Consider the following 22,928-nt stretch of genomic DNA (forward strand, 5'->3'; position numbering starts at 1 on the left):
TATGCTTTGTGCGCAGCCCCCCACCCTCTCCCGTCCCCCCGGACAAGTTTTTTATATAATTCTTGAAGCTGTATATTTGAAAGCAGATTCTTGATTCTCTTTCATCGCTGTATTTCTAGGTGAAAAGGGCATAGGTGCACTAGTAAATCGTCTGCCCCTCGGAGAAGATAGAGGCGAAAGACTCGTTAAGGATGCGACAATCGTGTCGATACTCTGTGCTTTGTTCCAACTTGGGAAAAGAAGTGAGAAGAACGCGAGGTAAATGAAGAATATTCTAGATCTTTTCAGTAATACTTAACTATAATGATGGTGATGGTGATGATGATTCCGGTGACCATGATGATGATTCTGGTAATGATGAGAGTTGATGATGAGGGTGATAATGTTGATGATGATGATAATGATAACGATGATTCTGGAGATGATGAGGGTTGGTGATGATGAGGGTTGGTGATGATGAGGGTTGGTGATGATGAGGGTTGGTGATGATGGTGATGATAATGATAATGATGATTCTGAAGATGATGAAGGTTTATGATGAGGGTGATAATGGTGATGATGATGATTCTGGAGATCTTGTTGATGATAAGGGTGATAATGGTGGTGAGAATGATGATGATAATGATGAGGGAAGTGATGATGGTGATCGTAATGATAGTGATCATGATAGTGATGATGATGATGATGATTCCCTTGTGTTTCTAGGTTGATCAAAAAGACCACGGCAATTCGTCGTATCGTTCGCATCGCAACCTCCAAAAACAAGTATGATGAGCGAGTTGTGCGAACAGCCAACCAGGTACTCATACAAATTCATTTCATTTACTTCTGGTTTACTTCTTCAGTTCTCCCCAAAGAGCTATCTACCCTGCTTTTCATAATACTTTATGTAATGGACCGTTTTACTTTGGGCAGAATCTTTTTTCCATAACAGACCACGTGCCATTCCCTAGAGTATCATTTCTTTGTCTAACGGTTGCGCATGAGAAGACACACGAATATAGATACAACTCAAACAAAGAATCTTACTCTCAAGAGAATGACACGTGGTTTGAAAAGGGAAAACATGCCTAAAGTAAAAAGGGTTCATAAAAGATGTAATACTCAAGAGAATGACATGTGGTCTGAAATGAGAAAACCTTATACCTGAAGTAAAAAGGTTTTATAAAAGATATAATACTCAAGGAAATGACACGTGGTCTGAAATGGGAAAACATTAGCCAAAGCTTAATAATATTTAATGATATCTTCTGATATTGATGACTACTGTTTGTTATTCTAGACGTTAGCAAGTCTGTGGGCGCACGAGAATCTCAAGCAACAAATAAAAAGCGAAGGTTGGGAATACAACCCAGATAACAAATACCAAACAGATTTCCCTGACGAACTGGATAAAGTCTCTATCCCCTCTACCCCATCAGACAGTCTGAACAGACGATGGAGAGACGACTCATTCAGCAAACAAGATCCAGAACTACATCGCGTTCAACGCCAGCCTGAGTTGTATCAACGGTCTCCTAGCAACGACGTCGAACATCGTAGCAGTCCATCAGTCGCGCGATCGACCACTGACCATGAGTACTCAAGTCGCGGAGGAAGCACAGCCGGAAGTAACGTTGATCTGCTGGGGAGTGAGTGGTCCGGTGGGAGGCAAAGAAGCTGGGGGGACTCACTGAATCAAGTCCCACCTCCGTATCTGTCAGACGATAGCAGATCCGGCCGGGAATCCATTGAAATGACGGACAAGAGTAAAACATATCCCAGCTATAGTGGAATAAAAAATGGACAACCGAAAAAGAAGATGGAAACTGTTGAAGACAACCCAAATGAATGGGTTTAATGCCATGTAGCGAGACAGGGAGCCCATAACAGTTAAAAAAATATCCATCAAGAGAGAGACGAGGAATGTCAACTAGTTGTATGGGTGTACATTTTGAAGACAATCTACTCTCCACTTTAAAAAGCTGCTAGAATCAACAAAAAAACACTGGTTATATTTTCAACCTTTAGTCTCAATTATCCTTTTCTGAGTTCGATGACCCAAAAGCGTTGTGTTCTACCTTGGTACCAACATACCATATAAGGCAAGATAAATATAATATGTTTGTTCCCAAGCTATACCACAATGCTTCATGTTCGCTATCTCAGAAAAGGTCTTTTGCTTTAATTTTTCATAGGCATTTTCAACATCAATTTTTTTTTCTTTTCCATTTTTAAAAAATCTTCTAAATTCGCCACGAAAACGTTCAGATTAAGAATTGTAGCGCGCTTATCAGTTCAGTTTGCATAAGTCGTGGAAATTCGCACAAAAGATCTTCTGGATCAATTTAGTATCCCTATTCCATCCCATGAAGCCTTGCGCAACGAAACCCCTACCAGTCCTTGAGTAAACTCTTCGTAAAGTTAACACAAAACATACCATATTTGTAAAGACACGTAGTTCAAAGATTTCCGTAGAAAAGATGCGCGTTTATCGATAACCAATATTTTAATGAAAATATGTTATTGAATTTATGTTTTGAAATTTTCAGACTTCAAGTGTTGGTTATCTTAGCTCGCGTTTCTTAGAGATTGCAAAGCAATAAATACTGTAAAAATGACAGCAACTGTGTTTAGAGAATCGACAGTAAAACTGAAATTCCCGCCTTTTTTCCAAAGAAAAGAATCCGCAATTTGAAATAGATTCCGCATTCTAATTGGATAGCATTAGGTTCAAAGCGAAAACCGTTTGAAAGCCAACTTTCCAAACAAAAATCCCTTTCTCCTTCGATGTCTTATTACCATTGTTTTAAAATGAATGACGCGCGATAAATTTTCTGCCATTATCATGTCAAACAATTTATGCTTTGAAATAGAAAAGATTCGAAGCACAAGCTCGTAATTTTTGAATAAAAATCTATCAATATCTTCAATAGGATTAATAGGATTAACAATCTCGAGCCTAATTGGCTTATAGTTTTATGCACCAAAGCAGGGAAAGGTTTTTCATTCGCCTGTATTTTCAGATGCGCGAAGATTTGTATCCAACTTCAATAGTTTTATAAGCGTTTTCAAGTGTTAGATATCTTGGAACACACACCAATGTATTCAAATAAATTGAAATCATAATCACTTGTAAAATATATGATGATTGTATTTGTATTGTTAATAGCTTTTTTTAGGAATTTTAAAATGAATAAACACTTGCTTCGCTAAAACTGCTTGCTTTCAAGGATTTTTAGGGGTCAGGGACCGGGTGTAGCAGTAGCATGTTCACCTCTGGGGTCTTGAGCTCAATTCCTGGCCTCGGCATCTTATGTGAGTAGAGTTTGTTCGTTCTCTCCCATGAATTAACGGTTTTTCCCCGCCATCTCCGGCCTTTCTTCCTCACCAAAACCCAAACGACTAAATTCCAATTCTATCTGTGAGTTAGAGTGCAAACAATTAATCCGTGAAACACTAATTACTAAATAGTGCAAAATAGTGCTAATTAAACAATAGAAAACAATGGAATTTGCATGAAATTGTGCTATTTAGTATTACTAAAGTTTCACGGTTATATTGTTTGCACTCTACTCGTTTCATAGTTTGTAGAGGAAATCGCGAAATTCGAGTCGAATTTGTTTGTAGCATGCAACTCCTCTAACTTGCAGCATGTGTAGCGCGCCATAGCCAACTCAGATTGAATATGATCACGATTTTTCCACGAAGTAACATACTCTCATTAACCAAATTACAAGCACGCCCTCTCTTCGAGGTTTAAGTGCTCGGGTAGGTCAGGATCAAAGTTAGTGGTCTAATTTACAGACCCCACTTTTAAATGTATTAACATTTGGGGCTATTTTGCTCTCTTGATCGTTATTATAGATGTCTCTCTTTCTGCTAAAAGTGTCTTAAAGCGCAACGCGCAAAAGTATGACCACGTTTAATATAATCGCATACTTCATGCATGGGTTCTTTCCTGTCAAAGCGTTTGCACGCCTTATTTGGTAAATATGTTGGTTTGTCAAAATTTGTTTGTCGAAATGTGTCGGATTAACGTACAGTACCCCTTCATAGAAGTATGCAAAACATTAAAAGTGGTCATACTTTTGTGTGTAAGTGGAATAATTCAAACCAATTGTGAAACAAGTCTAAATCTTGTGTGAGCAAAATTTCAAGACTGAATCATTATTTATGAATATTAGAGTAAGAATGGTCGGATAAAAGCTACAAGTATGTCTATAAGATCAGTAGCCAAAGTGCACCCCATTCCATCTATGCACGGCTCCGGATTTTCCTAAATAAAAGATCTATCAAAATTTGGAAAGCTAAATGCATAAATCGCATTTTAGAGGTTGAGCATGTTTTGCTATACATAAATATTATCTATACTTTGTCAAAAGATGAAAAGTAGACGAAAAAAATTTTTACGATCCGCGATAATCCAGCTTATCGAAGTCCAGTTCAGTCCATTTATGCTCAGTTCCTGATTTTCCAAAATAAAAAATCTCTCAAAATTCAGAATCTAGAAGTATAAATTGAATTTTAGAGGTTGGGAATGTTTTTGCTATACATTAAGATTATTTACACTCTATCAAAACAAAAAAATTGAAGAAAAAAATTTGCGCTATTCAAGGGGTATTCAAGATCCAGTAAACTGATGTCCAGTCCACCCTTTTAGTCTAAATGAATCAGGGTAACTCAGGGTCGCTTAGTTTTCACGTCTTCATATTTTCGCCACACTTTTAATTCCTTTCGCCAAACTGAAATTTGACGATCGCGGTCAAAGTGTCTTAGGAACATACGTGGGTTTCCTGTGGAATGCCTCGTTCTCACCCCAGTCCCTTCATTTCGAAGAAACTTCCAAATATTTATTGTTTGGTGTTGTTTGGCTTCTATTTTATCCCTCGTTTTTTTCCTCCGTGCAGTTTTAATTCAAACCTTGCTATCAAGACATCATGCTTATGAGTCAGTCTTTAACATCCTGACCGAAAAAAATCAAGTTTTTCCTTTCATATTGAATTTAGGATTCGTCGATGCACAAAATAAGTATTTCCAAGAACTTCAAACAAATTATGGAAGAACAGCTCGACTACTGTAAACTTTAATTCAATATTCTAAACAATTTAATGACTTCTAAGCATATCTAGCTCAGGAATCATGGCTTTCAAGTTTCGTATCATGTTTATATGGGGAATACTTCAAATCATGTTCGTTGTCTCATCCTATCAGATGACTGAAAAAGGTAAAGTATAAACATGAAGCCTACTTGCTCTTTCAGTTTCCATTTCTAAGAATTTCTTTTTTTGCTATTTGATTAACTCGTGAAATAATCTTTTTAGTTAAGTTTTTATTCATACTACACTAACTAGTTTTCTCTCCTTTTGAGGGCCATCCTAGAATTATATATTTAGGTTTAGTTTTTAAACCTTTAAATTGAATAAATTTATTATAATAATATTCTTGAAAACGCGTCTATTAAACAGCAGAAGTCTCGAATGAAATAAGTTGTTAAACTTATCATTTTTCTTCCTTTGGCTGGTAATATCAAACGGTGCTTGCAGTTTAAATACAGGTCCTCGTTGTTTATCAAAGTTTTTAGATGTCTCTGAAAATACAGTATGAATTAAATATTATAAGTTTAAATAGAAAAAAAAAAAAGAATAAGATAAATTAATTTAATGTTTACAAACTTCGTTTAGAAAAATAAATTGTCACCTGAATGCTTTCCGAATGATCTACTTAGAAAGCTAGTTAGATTTTACTAAGGGACTAAGTAAAATTTGTGCCACGCTACAATATCATTGTAATGGAAATCAGCAAGCTAGGTTGCAGCTGTTTACCCAATTGGATGAATATAATAGAACGAGAAACAACAGAAACAAAGCAAAGAATCATGGTCCTCGGTGGGGGTCAAATCAATGCAAATTCACCAAAAATTGTTCTAAAACCCATATCAATCCACAAAGAGAAGCAGAATAGCCAGCAACCACTTGGAATATTTTTTAGTACATATTAATGTCACATATTATATCTGAAAACCAGGCCATTTTAGATTAAACTGTTTCGCTAGGAGCAAATTTTGTTGAATTTTCTATTGGATTTGGCGATTCTATCCCCACATTAACAAGCTCCTCTTGTTAAATCAGTTAGAGTTTATAATATAAAAATATATTTTTTGTTTAAGTTCTCCCAAGCCCTCCAAGACATCTGTATACAACCTCATATGAATTCAACATGTTTCTTCACTGGACATCTGCTAATTCTACTGGTGGCATACTGACATACTACAAAGTACAAATACACTGTACAGACCCGCCCAATTGTTCACTTGAAAGACGCGATAAAGGCGGAGTATATTATGCTCCAGGATTTCTACCTGATTGTGATTCACTAAAACATGTTGATGGAATGAACTATTCATGTAGCCTTTTAAGTGCTGCTTTATTTAACACCTACATAGCAACTGTGTATGCTATAAATCGCTTTGGAAACTCAAGTGCATCAATATCATTTTTCAGGCCATCCCCTATCTATCCGTTAAGTAAGTACTAGCCTTCTACATGTAACATAGACTGGCCATGTGATATTTAGTTCCGATTGGGGAACAAAATGCTGTGCAATTATCCTAAGAACCTCTGTGCAGAAGTACATAGATCACTTGGGAGTCAGAGTATACAGTAGGTCTACTGATTGCTGACATAACTGAACCACTGATTGATTGACTGACTTACTGACCATCCAACTGCCTTACCAACCGATTGACTGACTTACTGATTGAACAACTGACTGACCAACAGATTGACTAACTGACGACAAGCTAATATTGCATTACTTAATTAAGCAACTGCATTTGTTGTCATAATCATAATTTAAATCATATACAAATGCAGTTGCTCGACTGGTAATTATCACCATCACTACAACGATCACCAGTATTATTGTCATCAACTTCCTAAACATCACCCTCAGAATCACCACCATCATCAACATCATCATCAACACCACCACCATCATGATCATGACCACCATCATGATCATCATCACCACCATCATCACCATCATCATCATCATCACCATTATCATCACCACAATCATCACCATCATCATCACCATCATCATCATCATCATCATCATCATCATTGTGCTTGATCTTCAATGTTATTTCTGATTCACCAGCCACACCTGCACAGCCCATCAAGTTCAATGCCACAGAATTTCAACAAGGCAGCGTTAGATTGTCATGGAAAGACCAAGCCCAAACAGGGAATTTAGGTTTGATACATTATAGAATTGGCTACAGAGAAGAAGGATCCAACATCAATATGGTAATCCTTCCTTTATATTTTAGTTATTTTTACTTGAGGTCCAAAACCTCAGTCGGTTTCCTTCAAAACCTTTGAAATATCTGCAATTTTAATGTACCTGAAACAGCCTCCCTTTGAACTGAGAAAAATTCAGGGTATTGCTAACTAACAGATTGAACCCTGATAATTCTTCTGGGCTGATCAAAGTCAGGGTACGGCTAACTCACAAATTGAGTGTGTTAGGTTTTGCTAAGGGAGAAAAACCGGAAAGTGTGGAGAAAAAGCCTTGAATCAAGGAAGATACTTAATGAACTCTACTCATGTGATGATTGACCCTAGGGGGGATGGGGGGGGGGGGGGGTGGGGGCATCAGAGGTAGGAGATGCGTAAGATACCATGCAGCATCTTTCATTCCCATATATTCATAAAATATATATACAGTCAATGTCCTTAACATTGTCCACCAAAAAAAGACATTTACACATTTACACATTTAGACTAAAAGAAATATCATGTGTTTCCTCGAAGGTTCTGGCATAAAACAAATGCTGAAATACCATTCTCCATCTTAAATCCTCACTAAATGGTCGGGGCATTCTGGATTTTCGATTCACGAGTTGAATTTTACATTTAAAGTTCAGGATGACGCACACAAGGCAAAGAATACATAATGAAACACGTGATATATCTTTTAGTCTAAATTTGTAAATGTTTTTTTTTGGTGGACAACGTTAACGACATTGACTGTATATCTATTCAATCTATTACCCCTTCTAACAATGATCAAATTTCAATTTCAATAGACATATCTAAAAGATCAGACTGATAAGGATACCACAGCTGTTATCAACAATTTGAATCCTTATTCAAAGTACTGTTTTAATGTCAAAAAACAATTCAGATCGGGAAATATATCCAGTCCATTAAGTACACCAGCAGTTATCTGCTTACACACCAAAGATGCAGGTAAGTAGAAATAAGATATCAATATCCTAGTAGTAGTAATAATAATTATTATTATTATTATTATCATTGTCATTATTATTATCATCGTTATTATCATTATTATTAGTATAATTATTAGTATTATTATTATTAGTATAATAGTAATAATAATAATTCTGCTACATGTCATGCTTCTCCTAACACTTCTCGTGTTCTGCCAACCCCTGCATGCTTAATGACAGCACACAGCACGCGGGCGCATTCTTCATTATAATAATTTCTTCAATATAATAATTATGGCTTTTTCCTACCTTTCTAGCCCCTAGTGAGCCTCCACAGGATATGACTTGTTTGGAGTTGATGAAAGATAAATTGACTAACGTCAGTACTGTATTGGTTTCTTGGAAGGTACTGTACTTTCATTTATCAACTAAACTTTTACTCCAATGAAGGACTAGTGTCCGAAACGTCAGAAAGTTTTTCATCTTTTCACGGTGTATAATTTACCTCTTTATCATCACTGTTTCATTAGAAACACCGACGCAGCTCACACTAGTTTTTAGCTAGTTATATCTTCTTATCAACTAAAAGTTTTATTGATCGGGATGGAATGAATGGATAGCAAGGAGAGAGATAGATGAATTGATGAATTGATGAATGAATAGACAGACAGATGAATGGAGGGAACGTGGGAGACGTTTGAACTTATAGGTGTCGAGAGATAGAGAGTTTTAGGAAGGGAGGAGGAAATGGATGGATGGGTCGGGTGGGTTGGTGCATATTAGATGAAATCAATAAATAGATGATTAATTAACTTGTTGCAGCCTCCATCCAAAAAGCATCAAAATGGTCAACTTGCGAATTATAGGATCTTTTATGCTACTTCAGGACCCATCAACAAAAGCACTGTGATTGTGAATGCAAGTCAAACTAATATCAATTTGACTATTCCTAAGCCACATAAAACCATCCAGATATATTCTAAAGTTTGTAACAAGCATGGATCATGCAGTGGGATTAGCGAAACCTGTTACATTAATGGTACATATTATGCTTTAGTCAAGTGCTCAGGGCTTAAAATAATGGCTGGACATCAGACAATGTCCGACCAGAACTGGGGCTTGTCCAGTCATATCTTAGCCTTGCCAGTCATTTTGACCAGTAAAGTTATAAGCCAGACATGAGGTATGACTAACTTTGAAACTAATTTGGCTTGTCATCATGACTGGTGAGTGATTGCCCATTATTTTAACCCCTGGTGCTGAAAAAAAATTTTTTAACGAAATGGTGAAGGAAGTGAAAAATGAAAAAAAGAGTGTAGGCGTAGTATTACTGCAATTTTCATAAATATGCTAACTCTGTGTCTGTGAGCTGTACACTGAGATATGGTTTTTCGCTGCTGTCAATCAAATCTAATCAGTCGGTACCTTTTCATATTTTTAATTGGGGGCAGCGAAAAACCAAATTTCTGCGTGCAGCTCGCAGACACAGAGTTTGCATGTTTATGAAAAATAGCAGTAAATTAGTGATAGGTCAAACTTCTTTGGTGTTTTAATATCACTGCCATAGTATAGTACTGTATTGCTGATCATTATTCACTCACCTAACTACAGATGCTCTGATTGGCCAACACTTTTGCTGTATTAGTGAATGGAGCATAGTGCGCATGCAGCCTGCTTTGCAAAGAAGTGTAAGCTTTTCTTTTATGCTTCTTGCAGGAAGTGCTGACAAGCATTTCAAAACAAATATGTACAGCTCCAGGGCAGGTGTCTCTCTTCATATTTCTTTTGTGCGTTCATCTCTTACTGCATGCTTTACTGAATATTATATCACAGAAAAAGCTGTAAGTTTTATTTTAAATCGAGAATGCAGCTTTATTTTCATTACATATTAAAACAAAAAAAGAGACATTGTCTGATCATAGTTTTCACTTTTAGATTTCTTTCATTTCTTCGCAATGCCTTGGCATCACCACAATTCACTGACAACAATTTGCAACAATGAAAAGCTTAAAATTAATTAATTAATTAACTTTAAATTAATTAAAATTTAATTAAAATTAACTTTGTGTTTCCAGGGCAACCTGATTCAACAATGACAAAACTTTCTGGTGCCAACTATAAAATGATTGTTGGAGTCACTATAGGGGCTTCCGTCTGCATTGTTATCATTATAGTGGTTGTTTATCGCTTGTCCTGCAGGTAGAAATTAATATTTTAAGTACCTCATACAGGCTGTAATATAGCCACTCAAAATTTGATGTTGATGGTCATAATTGACTGTTGTTGATGATCCATGATAGTAATGATGATGATGCTGATAGCAATGGTGATGGTGATGGTGAAGGTGGCACGATGGTGGTGATGATGGCGATACTGATGATGATGCTGATAATGATGGTGATGGTGAAGGTGACACAATGGTGATGATGATGATGCTGATAATGATGGTGATGGTGAAGGTGACACAATGGTGATGATGATGATGCTGATAATGATGGTGATGGTGAAGGTGACACAATGGTGATGATGATGATGCTGATGATGATGGTGATGGTGAAGGTGGCATGATGGTGTTGGTAATAGTGAAGGTGATGGTGATGGTAAAAAGACATCCTTTTTTTTCCCGTGGGTAGCACTTAATAGCCAAGTGGCTAACAAAACTGTTACCCTTGTGATGATGGTAAAGATTATAATGATGATGAATATGGTGCTGGTGCTGGTGATGAGTATGATGATGTTGCTAATGATGGTTGTGATGATGTTGATGGTGATTAAGGTGATGATTATAGCAGTAATGACGATGGTTTAATGGTAATGCATTGATGAAAATTTGATATTAATGGCCAAAGAAAAATATTCATGTTGACTATATCATTTGACATCAAGTTTAATTCTATCTTACTTTCAGGAAAAAGAAAACCACTCAAAGAGATATTTTTAATGATATACCAGTAGAAGAAGATGTGAGTATAAATCTCTCATATATCATCATCTACATACAGCTGGATGGGCTTGCTGTGTTTTTCAAACCAAGAGTAGACAATGGGGTTGAGTTTTATAAGAGAGAAGGCATAAGGGAGGAGATGGGAATTCATTGAATGTTCCTCCTCAACATAACACAATAATGCCCAATTCAAGAGGAACTTGTAGCATACCATACTTGTAGCTGCCAACTTTCCCAGATTATTGGGGAGTCTCAAGATTTTGGACGTCATCTCCTGGTCTCCTCCGGATTAAATCTCCTGGATAATTGTCATAGTTTAACATACATTGAGGATGTTGAGGGTTTTTTTTGTTTTTTTTTTTTGTGAGGGGGGAGGGGGAGGGGGGTTGTTGTTCTCAATCTTTGAACCTGATTGTTTTGAATCATCTGTGGATGCACTCATGATCATTTTAAACAGCTACATGAAACACACCTTTGGTATGTGTTCTCCAGAAATGAACATGCCAGCGCTGACAGCCCTAGTTTGATTAGTCAGAGTTTTTTTAATAAGCAATATTCATTAGATGCTTTGATTAACAAAGCTATCACTAAACAGCCATTTTTTGTGTCTTCATCAGGAACTCATCTATCATGACTTGTATGATGAACCAGGGAATAATGAAGAAGAACACGAGTATGACAAACCAAATATATAGCTGCTTTACCAGGAAGTAATGGTCAACATGAACTACATAGGTTGGTTAAGAATGATTATTTTGTGAGAAACACATAATCTATAGGAAGCGAAATTCCAATCTGAGTGGTTTTTGTTGTTGTTATTGTTATCAAAAGGGACCAAAACTTGTAGTGATTTTGAATTTATTATTTGGTTGGTTCTTCAGATTTATGAAGACTTCATTGTAGTATATCCAAGACTTGGCATTGAAAGGTCTAAGAACCATTTGCAGATGTTTTTTCACCACCTTCTACTCAAATACTACAAGAAAATATTCATCTGCATGCATGCCAGGGCTTGAACACGAGACCTCCCACACGACACTGGTTTGTGCTCCACCAAATTAACCAACCAGGCTGTGTTAATCAGTTTTTATCCATTGATAGGATACATTAATCTGTGAGGAAAGTGTGACATATACAGAAAACTGTAATATTGTCAGTATAAGCTGAACCATGTAATGGTAAACATAGCACAGACATTTTCATTTACTAGTCAGAACGAAATTAATCTTCCACTAGCAGGGTTGAGAGTGGTCAAAATATAAGGTTAATTATTTAAGTCTTGAAGGAAAACTGTAAATCCCATAGTACTATAATATAAAATTTTTTTCAGGTGCTGGGGGGGAGAACAAGATTCTTTGTTCGAGTTGTATCCATATTCATGTGTCTTCTCATGTGCAACCCTTAAACAAAGAAATGATACTCTAGGGAATGACACATGGTCTTGAGAACAAGATTCTTTGTTCAAGTTGTTTCCATATTCATGTGTTTTCTTGTGTGCAACCCTTAAACAAAGAAATGATACTCTAGGGAATGACGTGGTCTGATATGGGATAATACACTTCTATCTATTACTGCAGCACAACGAATAAAATCTATAACCTTGACCATTTAATGCCACAAATTCCATCAAGAAAACGTGAGATTTCTTTTTCATTTTCATATTTTTTAAGGATTTGTGAAAGTGATCTACATATTCTCAATCAGTTTTTGACTTCTTTCTCCAACAAAAAACGTTGACAACAAATTTCACAACCATATACATCACTTTTAAAATCAAAAATAACATTATCAGAAGAAAAACCAACACATCTAAAAGATAAAGCTGTGCAAATGACAAGTTGTCTTCTTCACCACGCAAGTGAAGGGCAGCATTGTTATACAACCCATATTCCACCCAATCAGCTGCTTGCTCTGTGGGGGTACGTGTTAATGGCTGGACATATGTTTTGCCACCCGACTTTGAAACCTTTGCAGGGTATATCATTCTGTTGGAAAATCTCACAGCATTTTCAATATATGATTCTTGATTAAGAACTTTTGTAGCAGTTTCAATTATCCTTTCTGCTGTCAGAATCTTGAGATCAATTGTTTCTCCAAAACCAGCTTGTCTTACATTTGCGGCATTGTCAAACTGGTCAGCAAAAAATGGTATTACAACCATCGGTACACCATGAAAAGTAGCCTCATAAACACTGTTTAACCCTCCATGTGTTATGAAGAGTTTTGTCCTTGGATGACCCAGTAGGTCGTTTTGAGGAATCCATGAAAATATTTTTACATTTTCTCCAAGGTTGGATGGTACTGACCCCTTGTGTTTCCAGATCACCAAAGCAGGAAGCTTGCACAAGGCATCAGCAAGAATTTCTACAAAACTGGAACTGAAGTTAGAAATTACTGTTCCAAACGATACTACAACCACATCATTATGATGACTAGATGAAATCAGTTCCTGGAAACTTGGTGTCAGTGGCTTGGCTGGTTCTGGCAGTATTGCACCTATCACCTTAACATGTGCCGCCACTGGGCGTGGCTTTGTCAAAATAAAATCTGTTGGAATAAGTAACAAACCTGTTGACTTGAAAAGTTCATCCAAATTTAGGAACTTTGAATTGGGGATATACTTTTGCCAGACCTCTGCATATGACGGAATCAAATAGAATCTATAAAGTGTATACCCAAAACCATACATTAAGGTGTTTTGAACACGACCAAAGAAAGACAGTCTGCTAGGCAACCAATAAGACATTTGAGGAATGTATGCAACTGGATTGGGAAAGTTGTGAATGATGCTGAGAAAAGGATCGCTAAATCCAGTCGGAGATATATCAACTCGTTGGATTCCAAGTTTATCGGCCAAGATAGGGCAGCAAAGCGCGCCAATATCACAAAACATCAGGTCAATATCATCCAAACTTTTGGAATACAAGTCACTCTTTACCATGTCTTCACAAGTCCCTACCCATAACTCAAGATTCTTCTTCACATCAATGTTCCCAACACTTTGATTCAACATCAGAGCTTCTAATGAACCCTTAGTGAAGTTGGATTTAAAAGATCGCACTTGGAATCCTTGCGTGGTGCTTGATGCTTGAAGGTCTTTTTCAAGATCAGATGGTACAAGAAGGGTATATTTGTGACCGCGTCTTGCAAGTTCACGACCAATCTTTCCCAAAACTCGACCATGACTTAACCCTATACTAGGTACGCCAATAATGTGAGCTGCAAGAGCACAATCTAATGCAAAAACGGCTAGATAAGAACAAATTTGTGCAAAGCAAAACATAGCCTACGCGCGCTGTTCCAGACAGGAGACAATTGGTACCTCCCTTCCCCCCTTTATTTAAAATATTCATCTAGTGATTGGGTTTCCTGTGTTGATAGAGACCACAAGGCGTTCTTCGCTTAGACCGCGGTGGCCTGTTAGCGCGCCTGGCAAATTCTGCCTAAAAAGAAGTTTGTATTGACATTTTATGAAAAATGCGCCCAAATAACGAGCTAAATAACCCATTACAACCCTCGTAAATACCTTACAAAACAAGTTAAGGCATACTAGATAGTATTTAAAAGGTTCATGTGCAATGAGAAATCGTTTTCGTCCAAATGTGACGCCTCGAAGCAGTCGACGCTCGGGTCCTGACAGGACAATTTCAACTTCTTCAACTTCTTGTCCTTCGGTTTCTGAACCCGAACAACCTCAAAGAGGAGAAGAAACCGCCGTTTTTATTCCTCCAAACAGTTCTAGAGGTAATTCAATCTAATTCTTACTTAACTGAGACGAAGTAACAACAGCCAACGTTTTTTAAACGTACAAATATTGTACAAATTTAGTTTAGAAGTTCGCATGACATGGAAGAAAAAAGTTGGCCATCCTTAAATTCACCAAAGTTTAGCGTTAATGAATTATCGTTTCTTTAAATTGTAGCTTTAGTAAACACAGAATGTCCAGAAGTGGTTTTGAGTGCTGTAGAAGTGACAAGCACTGTTCAAGAACCAGATGAATCCATACCAAAAGCAACAACTACAGAAATAGCTAAAACTACAGCAAAGACAAGGAGACCTCGAATCAAACCAAGTGTAAAACCAACTGCAAGAGCAAGGAAGAAACCACCAACTGATGCACCAAAAACAGTTCTTCAAGAAGCAAATGAATCAGCGTCAGCTGCAGCAGGTAATTATCTAAAATTAAGGTGTTTGACACATGTGTCAGGGTTACTCAAGTTTACTTTTTTACATGTTAGGCAAAAATATTATTTTGAACGACAGAAGTTAAAAAAGCCAAACTCATTCACACTGTTATTCCTGTTACAAAGGTTTTGTATACCATACACTTATACAGCAGTGAAAAGCGTTTTCCAGGGTTCTACAAATTATTTTCTCCATTTAATTATCAACATGTGAGTTGAGAGTTGAATACCTATTATGCATGTTCTACTGAACAAACCAGCAGAGTGGTGAACACAGCATACAAAGCATGAGTGGACAAAATGGCCGGCCCTAAGTATTTTTAGAGCTTGAAAGAACAATGCAAATTTTCACATTTCTGCTACTTATAACCATGTACAATATATTATATTTAAGTCAAAAGAAAAGAGAAAAATATGCAAAAGTTGGATTACAGTAGCCTTGGAATGAGAGCCTTAGGCAAAACAGCTATATACGCTGTGACTGGCTGAAATAAAATTCACCACTCAATTGTGTGGTGGTGTGTGTGGAATTTGACTAGGATACTGAATTTTTTTTCACCAACTATAAAGTAGGGTTTTTTTGCATAATATTTTTTCTATTTTTTAACCAGAAATTGAAGAGGTTGTTGCTACTACTACAACAAGTACAACAGTGGACACTGCTCCTTCTATAGATACCAGTACAATAAATGCCAACAATAAACAGCAACCTAAACCAAAACCTCAGTCAAACACACAGGCTGAAACATCAACTGAAATTTCCAAACAAACTGAGAGCTCCGTCAGTACTTCAGAAGGGAATCAATCTTCTGTTGGGTCTTCACTCACTCGGCGGAAGAGGGCTATACCTAATGTTGGTGCTGCAGCAAGAAGAAGATCATCAGTATCAGTACCTAAGGAGAGCACACCTGATAACAGAGCAAGCCAGCCTGAATCATCAGTTAGCCAACTGATTCAAGAGGTCTCTGATAAGGTATGTCCACACTTGATAATTTTTTTTGTTTGTACATGTATCCTCACTTGCCATATTGAAGACTTAGAAATATAGATAAGTTATAGTGTTTTGGAACGAGGTTATTCCGTGTGTTAAAGACCCTTGGAAATAAATTTGAAAAAATTAATTTCGAACCTCGCTGACCTCCCAGCGAGGTCAGAAATTAATTTTTCCAAATTTATTTCATTTCCAAGGGTCTTTAATGCCCGGAATAACCTCGTTCTCAAGCACTATAACTTATCTATATTTTTATATCTTGTATTTCAGAAGTGCTACGCGGTCCACACATTCTCATCACTGCCATATTGATGTTATTTAACGAAAGATTTATCACTAGCCTACTTTTTTATTACCACCAACATGGCCATATATCTAAATTTCTCATTTAACTCGTCTATTGGGAATGCTTGCAATCTAATAATACAAAAATTGATGGTGTGCAAGCAATTCCAAGATAGTCATAATTATGACTAAGATGTGGGGGACCATGTTGGTGATACAATAGTGATAAGCACGGCCTTTTAACAGTGTCCTACATTGGGACTGCATTGAAATGTTGTCTATAAAGCATATTGTAGCTGAAGTTTATAGTTTTAAATTAATAACCTACTTTCGTTGTTTTTTGCTTTTAGGCTTTACCTGAAAATGATGAAGTAGAAGAGAGAAGTAACAAACGGCCCAGAACAGCTTCAGAACCACCACTAGACAATATCCTTGGAGTAGCAGAAGTAATAGTTGAGTCAGTTACGGCTACAGAAACACAACCTGTAGAGGAACAGGTTATCGAAGAAGATGAGGAAGAGGCAACTAATAAAAGGGTTAGTAGGTTTACTTTCCTGCATATGTAGACATCTTGCAGCTATACATTACATGTAAAGATAGATAAGTCAGACACCCTTCCTTCCCTTTATTCCCTTTTCGTCTCTTCCCTTTTCTTCCCTTCCCCTTTCTCCTTTTCCCATTCAGGGTTCATACGAATCATGGAAATCCTGGAAAGTCATGGAATTTCATATTTTCATTTTCCGGGCCTGGAAAGTCATGGAATTATGTTCAGGTTCATGGAAAGTCATTGAAAACATTATTTTAAACAGTAAAAATGTTATGATTTATTCAGAGATGTTGCAATTGTTTTAAGTTATTATTAAGCTTTTGATAAATATTGGTCATGGAAAATAATGTAAAAGTCATGGAAAAGTTTGTGGAAAGTCATGGAATTTAGAGACTTCAAAAGAGTATGAACACTTCCATTTTTTCAATTTCCTGCCCTTTTATTTCTTTCCCTCAGTTCCTTTCCTTTTCTTCCCTTTTCCTTTTCTTCCCTTTTCCTTTTCTTCCCTTTTCCTTTTCATCGTTTTTCCTTTTTTTTCCCTTAATACTTTTACTCAGGTTTCTTAAATTTTTGGGGGTGTTTAGGTTGAAGAGAAAAAGAGGAAACCAAGACATTCAAGACCCAAGGAACCTTTAGATCCAAGCAAGATGACTTTACAAGACTTGATATACTTTAACCCAAAGGACAACCCAATGAAGTAAGCTGAAACCTCAAATATTAACATCCAATCAAAAGGGCAGCAATTGGCAACAATTGGGCAACAATTGGGCAGCAGTCAGGCAACAGTCGGGTAATAGTCGGGCAACAGTAGGGCAACAGTCGGGCAATAGTCGGGCAACAGTCAACCTTGAATTCTGGTCATAAAGGACATGATTATGCCAGCAGGCTTACAGTAACTCCCTCTGCAAACCTAACATGGCAGATTCCAATTTAGTCTCTGAGTTAGCAAAGCCTTGACTTACATTAGCAATCAATTTCAATGCAATAGCCCTAACCTTGCATAACTGTTTTTTATCAGATCAAGTGTGGATGCCAAAAGGAGAAAAATAGGAAACAAAAGAAAACCAAGTCAATCAAATGAAAGTGAAAATGGGTAAAGAAACATCACTATTTTATGTCATTAATATATATATTTAGTATATTTTATGTCATTAATTTATTGTAGTGGGAAGGGGGGTTTAACAGTTGGACCATTGAACAAATAGTCCCTTTCACAGTTCCCTGCGCCATCTTGAAAGGTGGCCGTGCCTTTGCATCAAAGCAAGACAAACAGTGAGCTTGCAATGAAAGAGACCTTTTTTAACGCATTGGACAATTATTCTCATGTCTCTATCATTGCAAGCTCACCAGTCATCTGGCTTGGATGCAAAGGCACGGCTACCTTTAAAGATGGCGCAGGGAACTGTGAAGGGGACTATTACAAATTGATATGGACAAAATACTCGTAATTAGGGTTAGGGATAACCGGCCTTATGACCCTTACCATGTTCTAATAAAATGAAAAGTGAAAACATCCTCAAACATCAAGTGCAACTATTTTCCTCTCATCAGTGCCATTCAATAATTATAGACAATACTCCATTTTACAGTCCTGTTCAGTTACCAAGAACAATAGTTCCAATTCGAGGTTGGAGTTTACCGCACAAAGCAAAACTATAGTTTATCATGCGTGGCAACTCCAGCCTTGACTTGGAACTTGTATTATTTGTGGTCACTAAACGGAACTGTAAATGGAGTATATGTCTTGGTGTGATGTTTTCTAATTATAGACCATGTGTCATTCCCTAGAGTAAAATTTCTTTAGTTGACAGTTGCGGACAAGAAGACACATGAATATGGATACAACTCAAACAAAGAATCTTAGTCTCAAGAGAGTGACACATTGTCTGAAATGGGTAAATATTGCACCACCAAGCCCTATTCCACATGTACCTTATTTTTCTCAGGGATGCCAATGCAATTGAAGTCGACGGTCAAGATGCTACAGACCAAGCCAGCACAACAACAGAACAAACTGCAGAACCATCAACAGACACTCCGACACCTCAGGAGGGAGATGAGGATAGAGTACATGCTCCTCAAGTGAAGATTGGTGCTGATGGTTGTATTATCTTAGATGAAGAAAGGTACTAGTAATAGGATAACTATTAATGCAATAATAATAATAATAATATTTTAAGACCACCACTCCCCATATGGGGCTCTTCTGTGAGGTTCCCTCCACACGCACTACCAGCTCACATGTTGAGCTCCCTTTTTACGAAGGGAGTAAACAGGAGAACCCAGAGAAAACCCTTGTAGTATAGGAGAGAACAACACATCAAACAAACTCAATTTACATGTGGTGACCGCAGACCCGTTGGACTCATAGTGGTGAAAGACGACGCATTAGCCGCGAACGCCACCCATGCTACCCATAAATCACTGGTCACTTGACCAACAGTATGCGAAGCTCTCTACTATTCAAGGCTAAAATCACTAATGTTACAAATACTATATGTTAGTCATATTCATCGAAATTATTAATCATAATTGTATTTAACAAATAAAACAGCTTTTTCCGTGCTCTGTTCAGTAATAAAGCATGCAGGAAGTGATGTAAGCTCAAAAGAACTGTAAGGAAAACACGAGCTGTAGGCGAATGCTTCTCACACTTTTATTATAATATAGTTGATTTTTCTGCCTCCTTTTCAGTATTATTGTCTTCCAGAGACAGGAGGGAATAACATATAATCATTAATTTAATTTAATGCTTTGAATTTCAGCCTTCTAATAAAGTCACCACCAAACTCCACCCTACAAGAGAGGTATGTACAACACATTATAGCAGCTGATGCAGGAATTTGTTAGGGGGGGGGGGGGTTCCAAAATGAAGAAATGTATAATGTAGAGATATTATGCATCGCTTTAAAGAAGCGTAAGAGTGATGACAGTGTTGGGAGGAATGAAGAAATGTATACAGAGATAGAGATATTATAAATGCATCACATTAAAAACAAGCATAAGTGTAATAACAGTGTTAGGGGGTCCCTGATGCGCTGCAGGACACCCCCTGGATTCACCCCCCCTGAATCTTAGCCACAGCGATGTCCAAAGGCATTACCATCTCAGATAATTTAAAACCCTGAGTGTTGATCCAGCCAAGGCTTGAAGCCACGACCTTTCACACAACAGGCTCCTGTACCCAACCGTTTGTAAAACTTCTGATTGTTGAAAATGACAGACCTTTTTTTTTTTGTTTCAGAGATATTGTGTATGAAGACTCTAATAACCTGAACTATGCTGCGTTCTTTAAGCAGCCCAAAAGAACAAAGTGGTCAATGCCAGGTATGAAAAAGCAGTTCATATTCATAGAAATAGTTGATGACAATGAACATGGTAATGAAGGTAATGTGGTGTCAGTAGATGGTAGGGTATCAGTAGGGTGTCAGTTGGGTGTCAGTAGGGAGATGGTAGGGTGTCAGCAGGTTGATGGTAGGGTGTCAGAAGGTTGATGGTAGGGTGTCAGTAGGGAGATGGTAGGGTGTCAGTTGGGTGTTGGTGGGGTGTCAGTAGATTGATGGTACTGTAGGGTGTCAGTAGGTTGATGGTAGGGTGTCAGTAGGTTGATGGTGGGGTGTCAGTAGTTTGATGGTAGGGTGCCAGCAGGTTGATGGTAGGGTGTCAGAAGGTTGATGGTAGGGTGTCAGTAGGGAGGTGGTAGGGTGTCAATTGGGTGTCAGTAGGTTGTTGGTGGGGTGTCAGTAGATTGATGGTACTGTAGGGTGTCAGTAGGTTGATGGTAGGGTGTCAGTAGGTTGATGGTAGGGTGTTAGTAGGTTGATGGTAGGGTGTCAGTAGGTTGATGGTAGGGTGTCAGTAGGTTGATGGTGGGGTGTCAGTAGTTTGATGGTAGGGTGCCAGCAGGTTGATGGTAGGGTGTCAGAAGGTTGATGGTAGGGTGTCAGTAGGGAGGTGGTAGGGTGTCAATTGGGTGTCAGTAGGTTGTTGGTGGGGTGTCAGTAGATTGATGGTACTGTAGGGTGTCAGTAGGTTGATGGTAGGGTGTCAGTAGGTTGATGGTAGTATGTCAGTAGGTTGTTGGTAAGATGTTAGTAGGTTGTTGGTAGGGAGTCAGTAGGTTGATGGTAGGGTGTCAGTAGCTTGTTGGTAGGTTGATGGTAGGGTGTCAGTAGGTTGATGGTATGGTACAGGAGGTTGTTGGTAGGGTGTCAGTGGGTGATGGTAGGGTGTCACTTGGTGGCGGTAGGGTGTCAGTAGGGTGTTAGTGGGTGATGGTGGGGTGTCAGTAGGGTGTCAGTAAGATGATTCAATGTGGGATGGTGGTAGGGTGTCAGTTTTAAGGGTGAGTGGGCCATCATCACATTTATTCATTGTTACTTTTATTTTTTACAGAGACACTGAAATTCTACAAGGCATTGAGTCAAGTTGGAACAGATTTCAGCTTAATGATGCCTTTATTTCCTAAACGTAGACGAAGGGAATTAAAAGTAAGAAATAGTTTTTGAAATAACAATTTTTTATCTTTTAATCCTTTGATTTGAAAATTAGATTTAAATATTAGATATTAAATATTAGATTTATAATTATTATCATATTTAATAAATATTATTATTATTATATTTAATAAAGCAATCTTTTTGTAGGCGAAGTTTAAAAGGGAAGAAAAAGTGCACCAAGATCTTGTGGACAGGGCACTAGGTGAGTGATATTTCACTTGTTTTTTTAACTATCCATTATCCCATGTGAGCACGGATGATCTGAGCCTTGCATCAAAATACTAGACCATGGGCAGAGATAAAGGGTACTTCCTATCCATTACGCCAGTTGGAACATGATTTTTAGGGGGGGAAAAATAATGCAAATTATGTTTACACATGGAAAACTTTAAAAAGTGAGGGGTGAAGTGCTTAGATGTCCCCCCCCCCCCCCTCCTCCACCCTCCTCACCCATAAGTCCTTTCTGAAACACTGAAGATATTCTCAAACTAAAATAATTGTGTTTTTTTCCATAGTGCATCGCACCCCAATCACAATAGAAATGTTTCAACGTCCTGATAAACCAGAAGAAGATATTCTTGATGACGATGACAGTAACATAAGTACTGCTAAATAATATAAATATTTATTTAATAGGAGAAATTATCATGGGTGGATCCAGGGGTGGTGGGGGGGGGGGGGTGAATGGGTTTCCTGTGGTATTCGTGTGAGGTACCCTGTAACAGCCAACCCCTTTTAAAAAACCTGGATTTGCCCCTGATATATAGATATCTACGATGAAAGGTAGACATTAAGAGATTCATGGGTCAAAATCATTGGCCATGATCATAATGGTAGACTGCGAGCGGTTCCTTTTAGCAGTTAGTCTAATATCCCCAGGGGAGGGGTGTGTGGAGTGAAGGACAAAAAAGATTATACATTAAAAAACATTTTTTCCCTTGTATCCTTTACTCCACACACCCCTCCCCTGGGGATATTAGAAAAACTGGTAATCCTGCAAATTCAAATAAGTCAAACTGTGGGAATGAAAAAGTCCATACCCAGTCATACAAATGTCTGTAAATTTGTCAATCTTCAACTTAAATTTTTCTTGGCTGATAAAGGGTGATTTAACTTGGACTGTGAATCAAAGCCATACTGTTTAATAATCTTCCACAGTCCAAGTAAAACCACTCTTATACACCTGTAAAGGTGCTCTTTCGAGTGCTTGTATGACTTTTTAATTTCAAATAATTTGAATTTTCAGGCAACATTTTGGCAAAG

The 22,928-nt window shown here is 37.6% G+C and overlaps 4 protein-coding genes across 7 annotated transcripts in view; 3 read left to right on the forward strand and 1 right to left on the reverse strand.

Annotated features, from left to right (window-relative positions):
• Window positions 1-3,197, forward strand: part of LOC116308302 (lipoxygenase homology domain-containing protein 1) — a 48,056-nt gene extending 44,859 nt beyond the window's left edge. For all 4 annotated transcript variants that reach the window (XM_089029768.1, XM_089029767.1, XM_089029769.1 and 1 more), the window contains 3 exons: window positions 120-258; window positions 706-799; window positions 1,283-3,197. In XM_089029768.1, the coding sequence (XP_088885894.1) occupies window positions 120-258; window positions 706-799; window positions 1,283-1,840 (791 nt within the window). In that variant the 3' untranslated portion in view covers window positions 1,841-3,197. The remainder of the gene's footprint in view (window positions 1-119; window positions 259-705; window positions 800-1,282) is intronic.
• A 1,620-nt stretch (window positions 3,198-4,817) lies between these two features.
• Window positions 4,818-12,636, forward strand: LOC116308304 (ephrin type-A receptor 3). The gene is made up of 10 exons (XM_031718694.2): window positions 4,818-5,206; window positions 6,149-6,505; window positions 7,141-7,289; window positions 8,072-8,234; window positions 8,533-8,621; window positions 9,038-9,254; window positions 10,291-10,414; window positions 11,124-11,178; window positions 11,777-11,894; window positions 12,041-12,636. The coding sequence occupies exons 1-9, from the start codon at window positions 5,122-5,124 to the stop codon at window positions 11,852-11,854; spliced, it is 1,317 nt and encodes a 438-aa protein (XP_031574554.1). The 5' UTR covers window positions 4,818-5,121; the 3' UTR covers window positions 11,855-11,894; window positions 12,041-12,636.
• A 109-nt stretch (window positions 12,637-12,745) lies between these two features.
• On the reverse strand, window positions 12,746-14,462 carry LOC116308303 (UDP-glucuronosyltransferase 2C1-like). The gene has a single exon (XM_031718693.1). It carries the CDS (start codon window positions 14,440-14,442, stop codon window positions 12,856-12,858), a length of 1,587 nt encoding a protein of 528 aa, XP_031574553.1. The 5' UTR covers window positions 14,443-14,462; the 3' UTR covers window positions 12,746-12,855.
• A 59-nt stretch (window positions 14,463-14,521) lies between these two features.
• Window positions 14,522-22,321, forward strand: LOC116308305 (uncharacterized). The gene is made up of 12 exons (XM_031718695.2): window positions 14,522-14,903; window positions 15,082-15,327; window positions 15,955-16,316; window positions 16,970-17,155; window positions 17,751-17,863; window positions 18,185-18,259; window positions 19,113-19,292; window positions 19,932-19,973; window positions 20,411-20,493; window positions 21,562-21,656; window positions 21,813-21,867; window positions 22,181-22,321. Exons 1-12 carry the CDS (start codon window positions 14,738-14,740, stop codon window positions 22,279-22,281), a joined length of 1,704 nt encoding a protein of 567 aa, XP_031574555.1. The 5' UTR covers window positions 14,522-14,737; the 3' UTR covers window positions 22,282-22,321.
• Window positions 22,322-22,928: the final 607 nt, after the last annotated feature.

Source organism: Actinia tenebrosa, unplaced genomic scaffold, assembly GCF_029948245.1.
Source record: "Actinia tenebrosa isolate PJP-AT-01 unplaced genomic scaffold, QUT_ActTen_1.0 PGA_scaffold14__42_contigs__length_11649687, whole genome shotgun sequence".
NCBI classification, from domain to species: Eukaryota; Metazoa; Cnidaria; class Anthozoa; order Actiniaria; family Actiniidae; genus Actinia; species Actinia tenebrosa.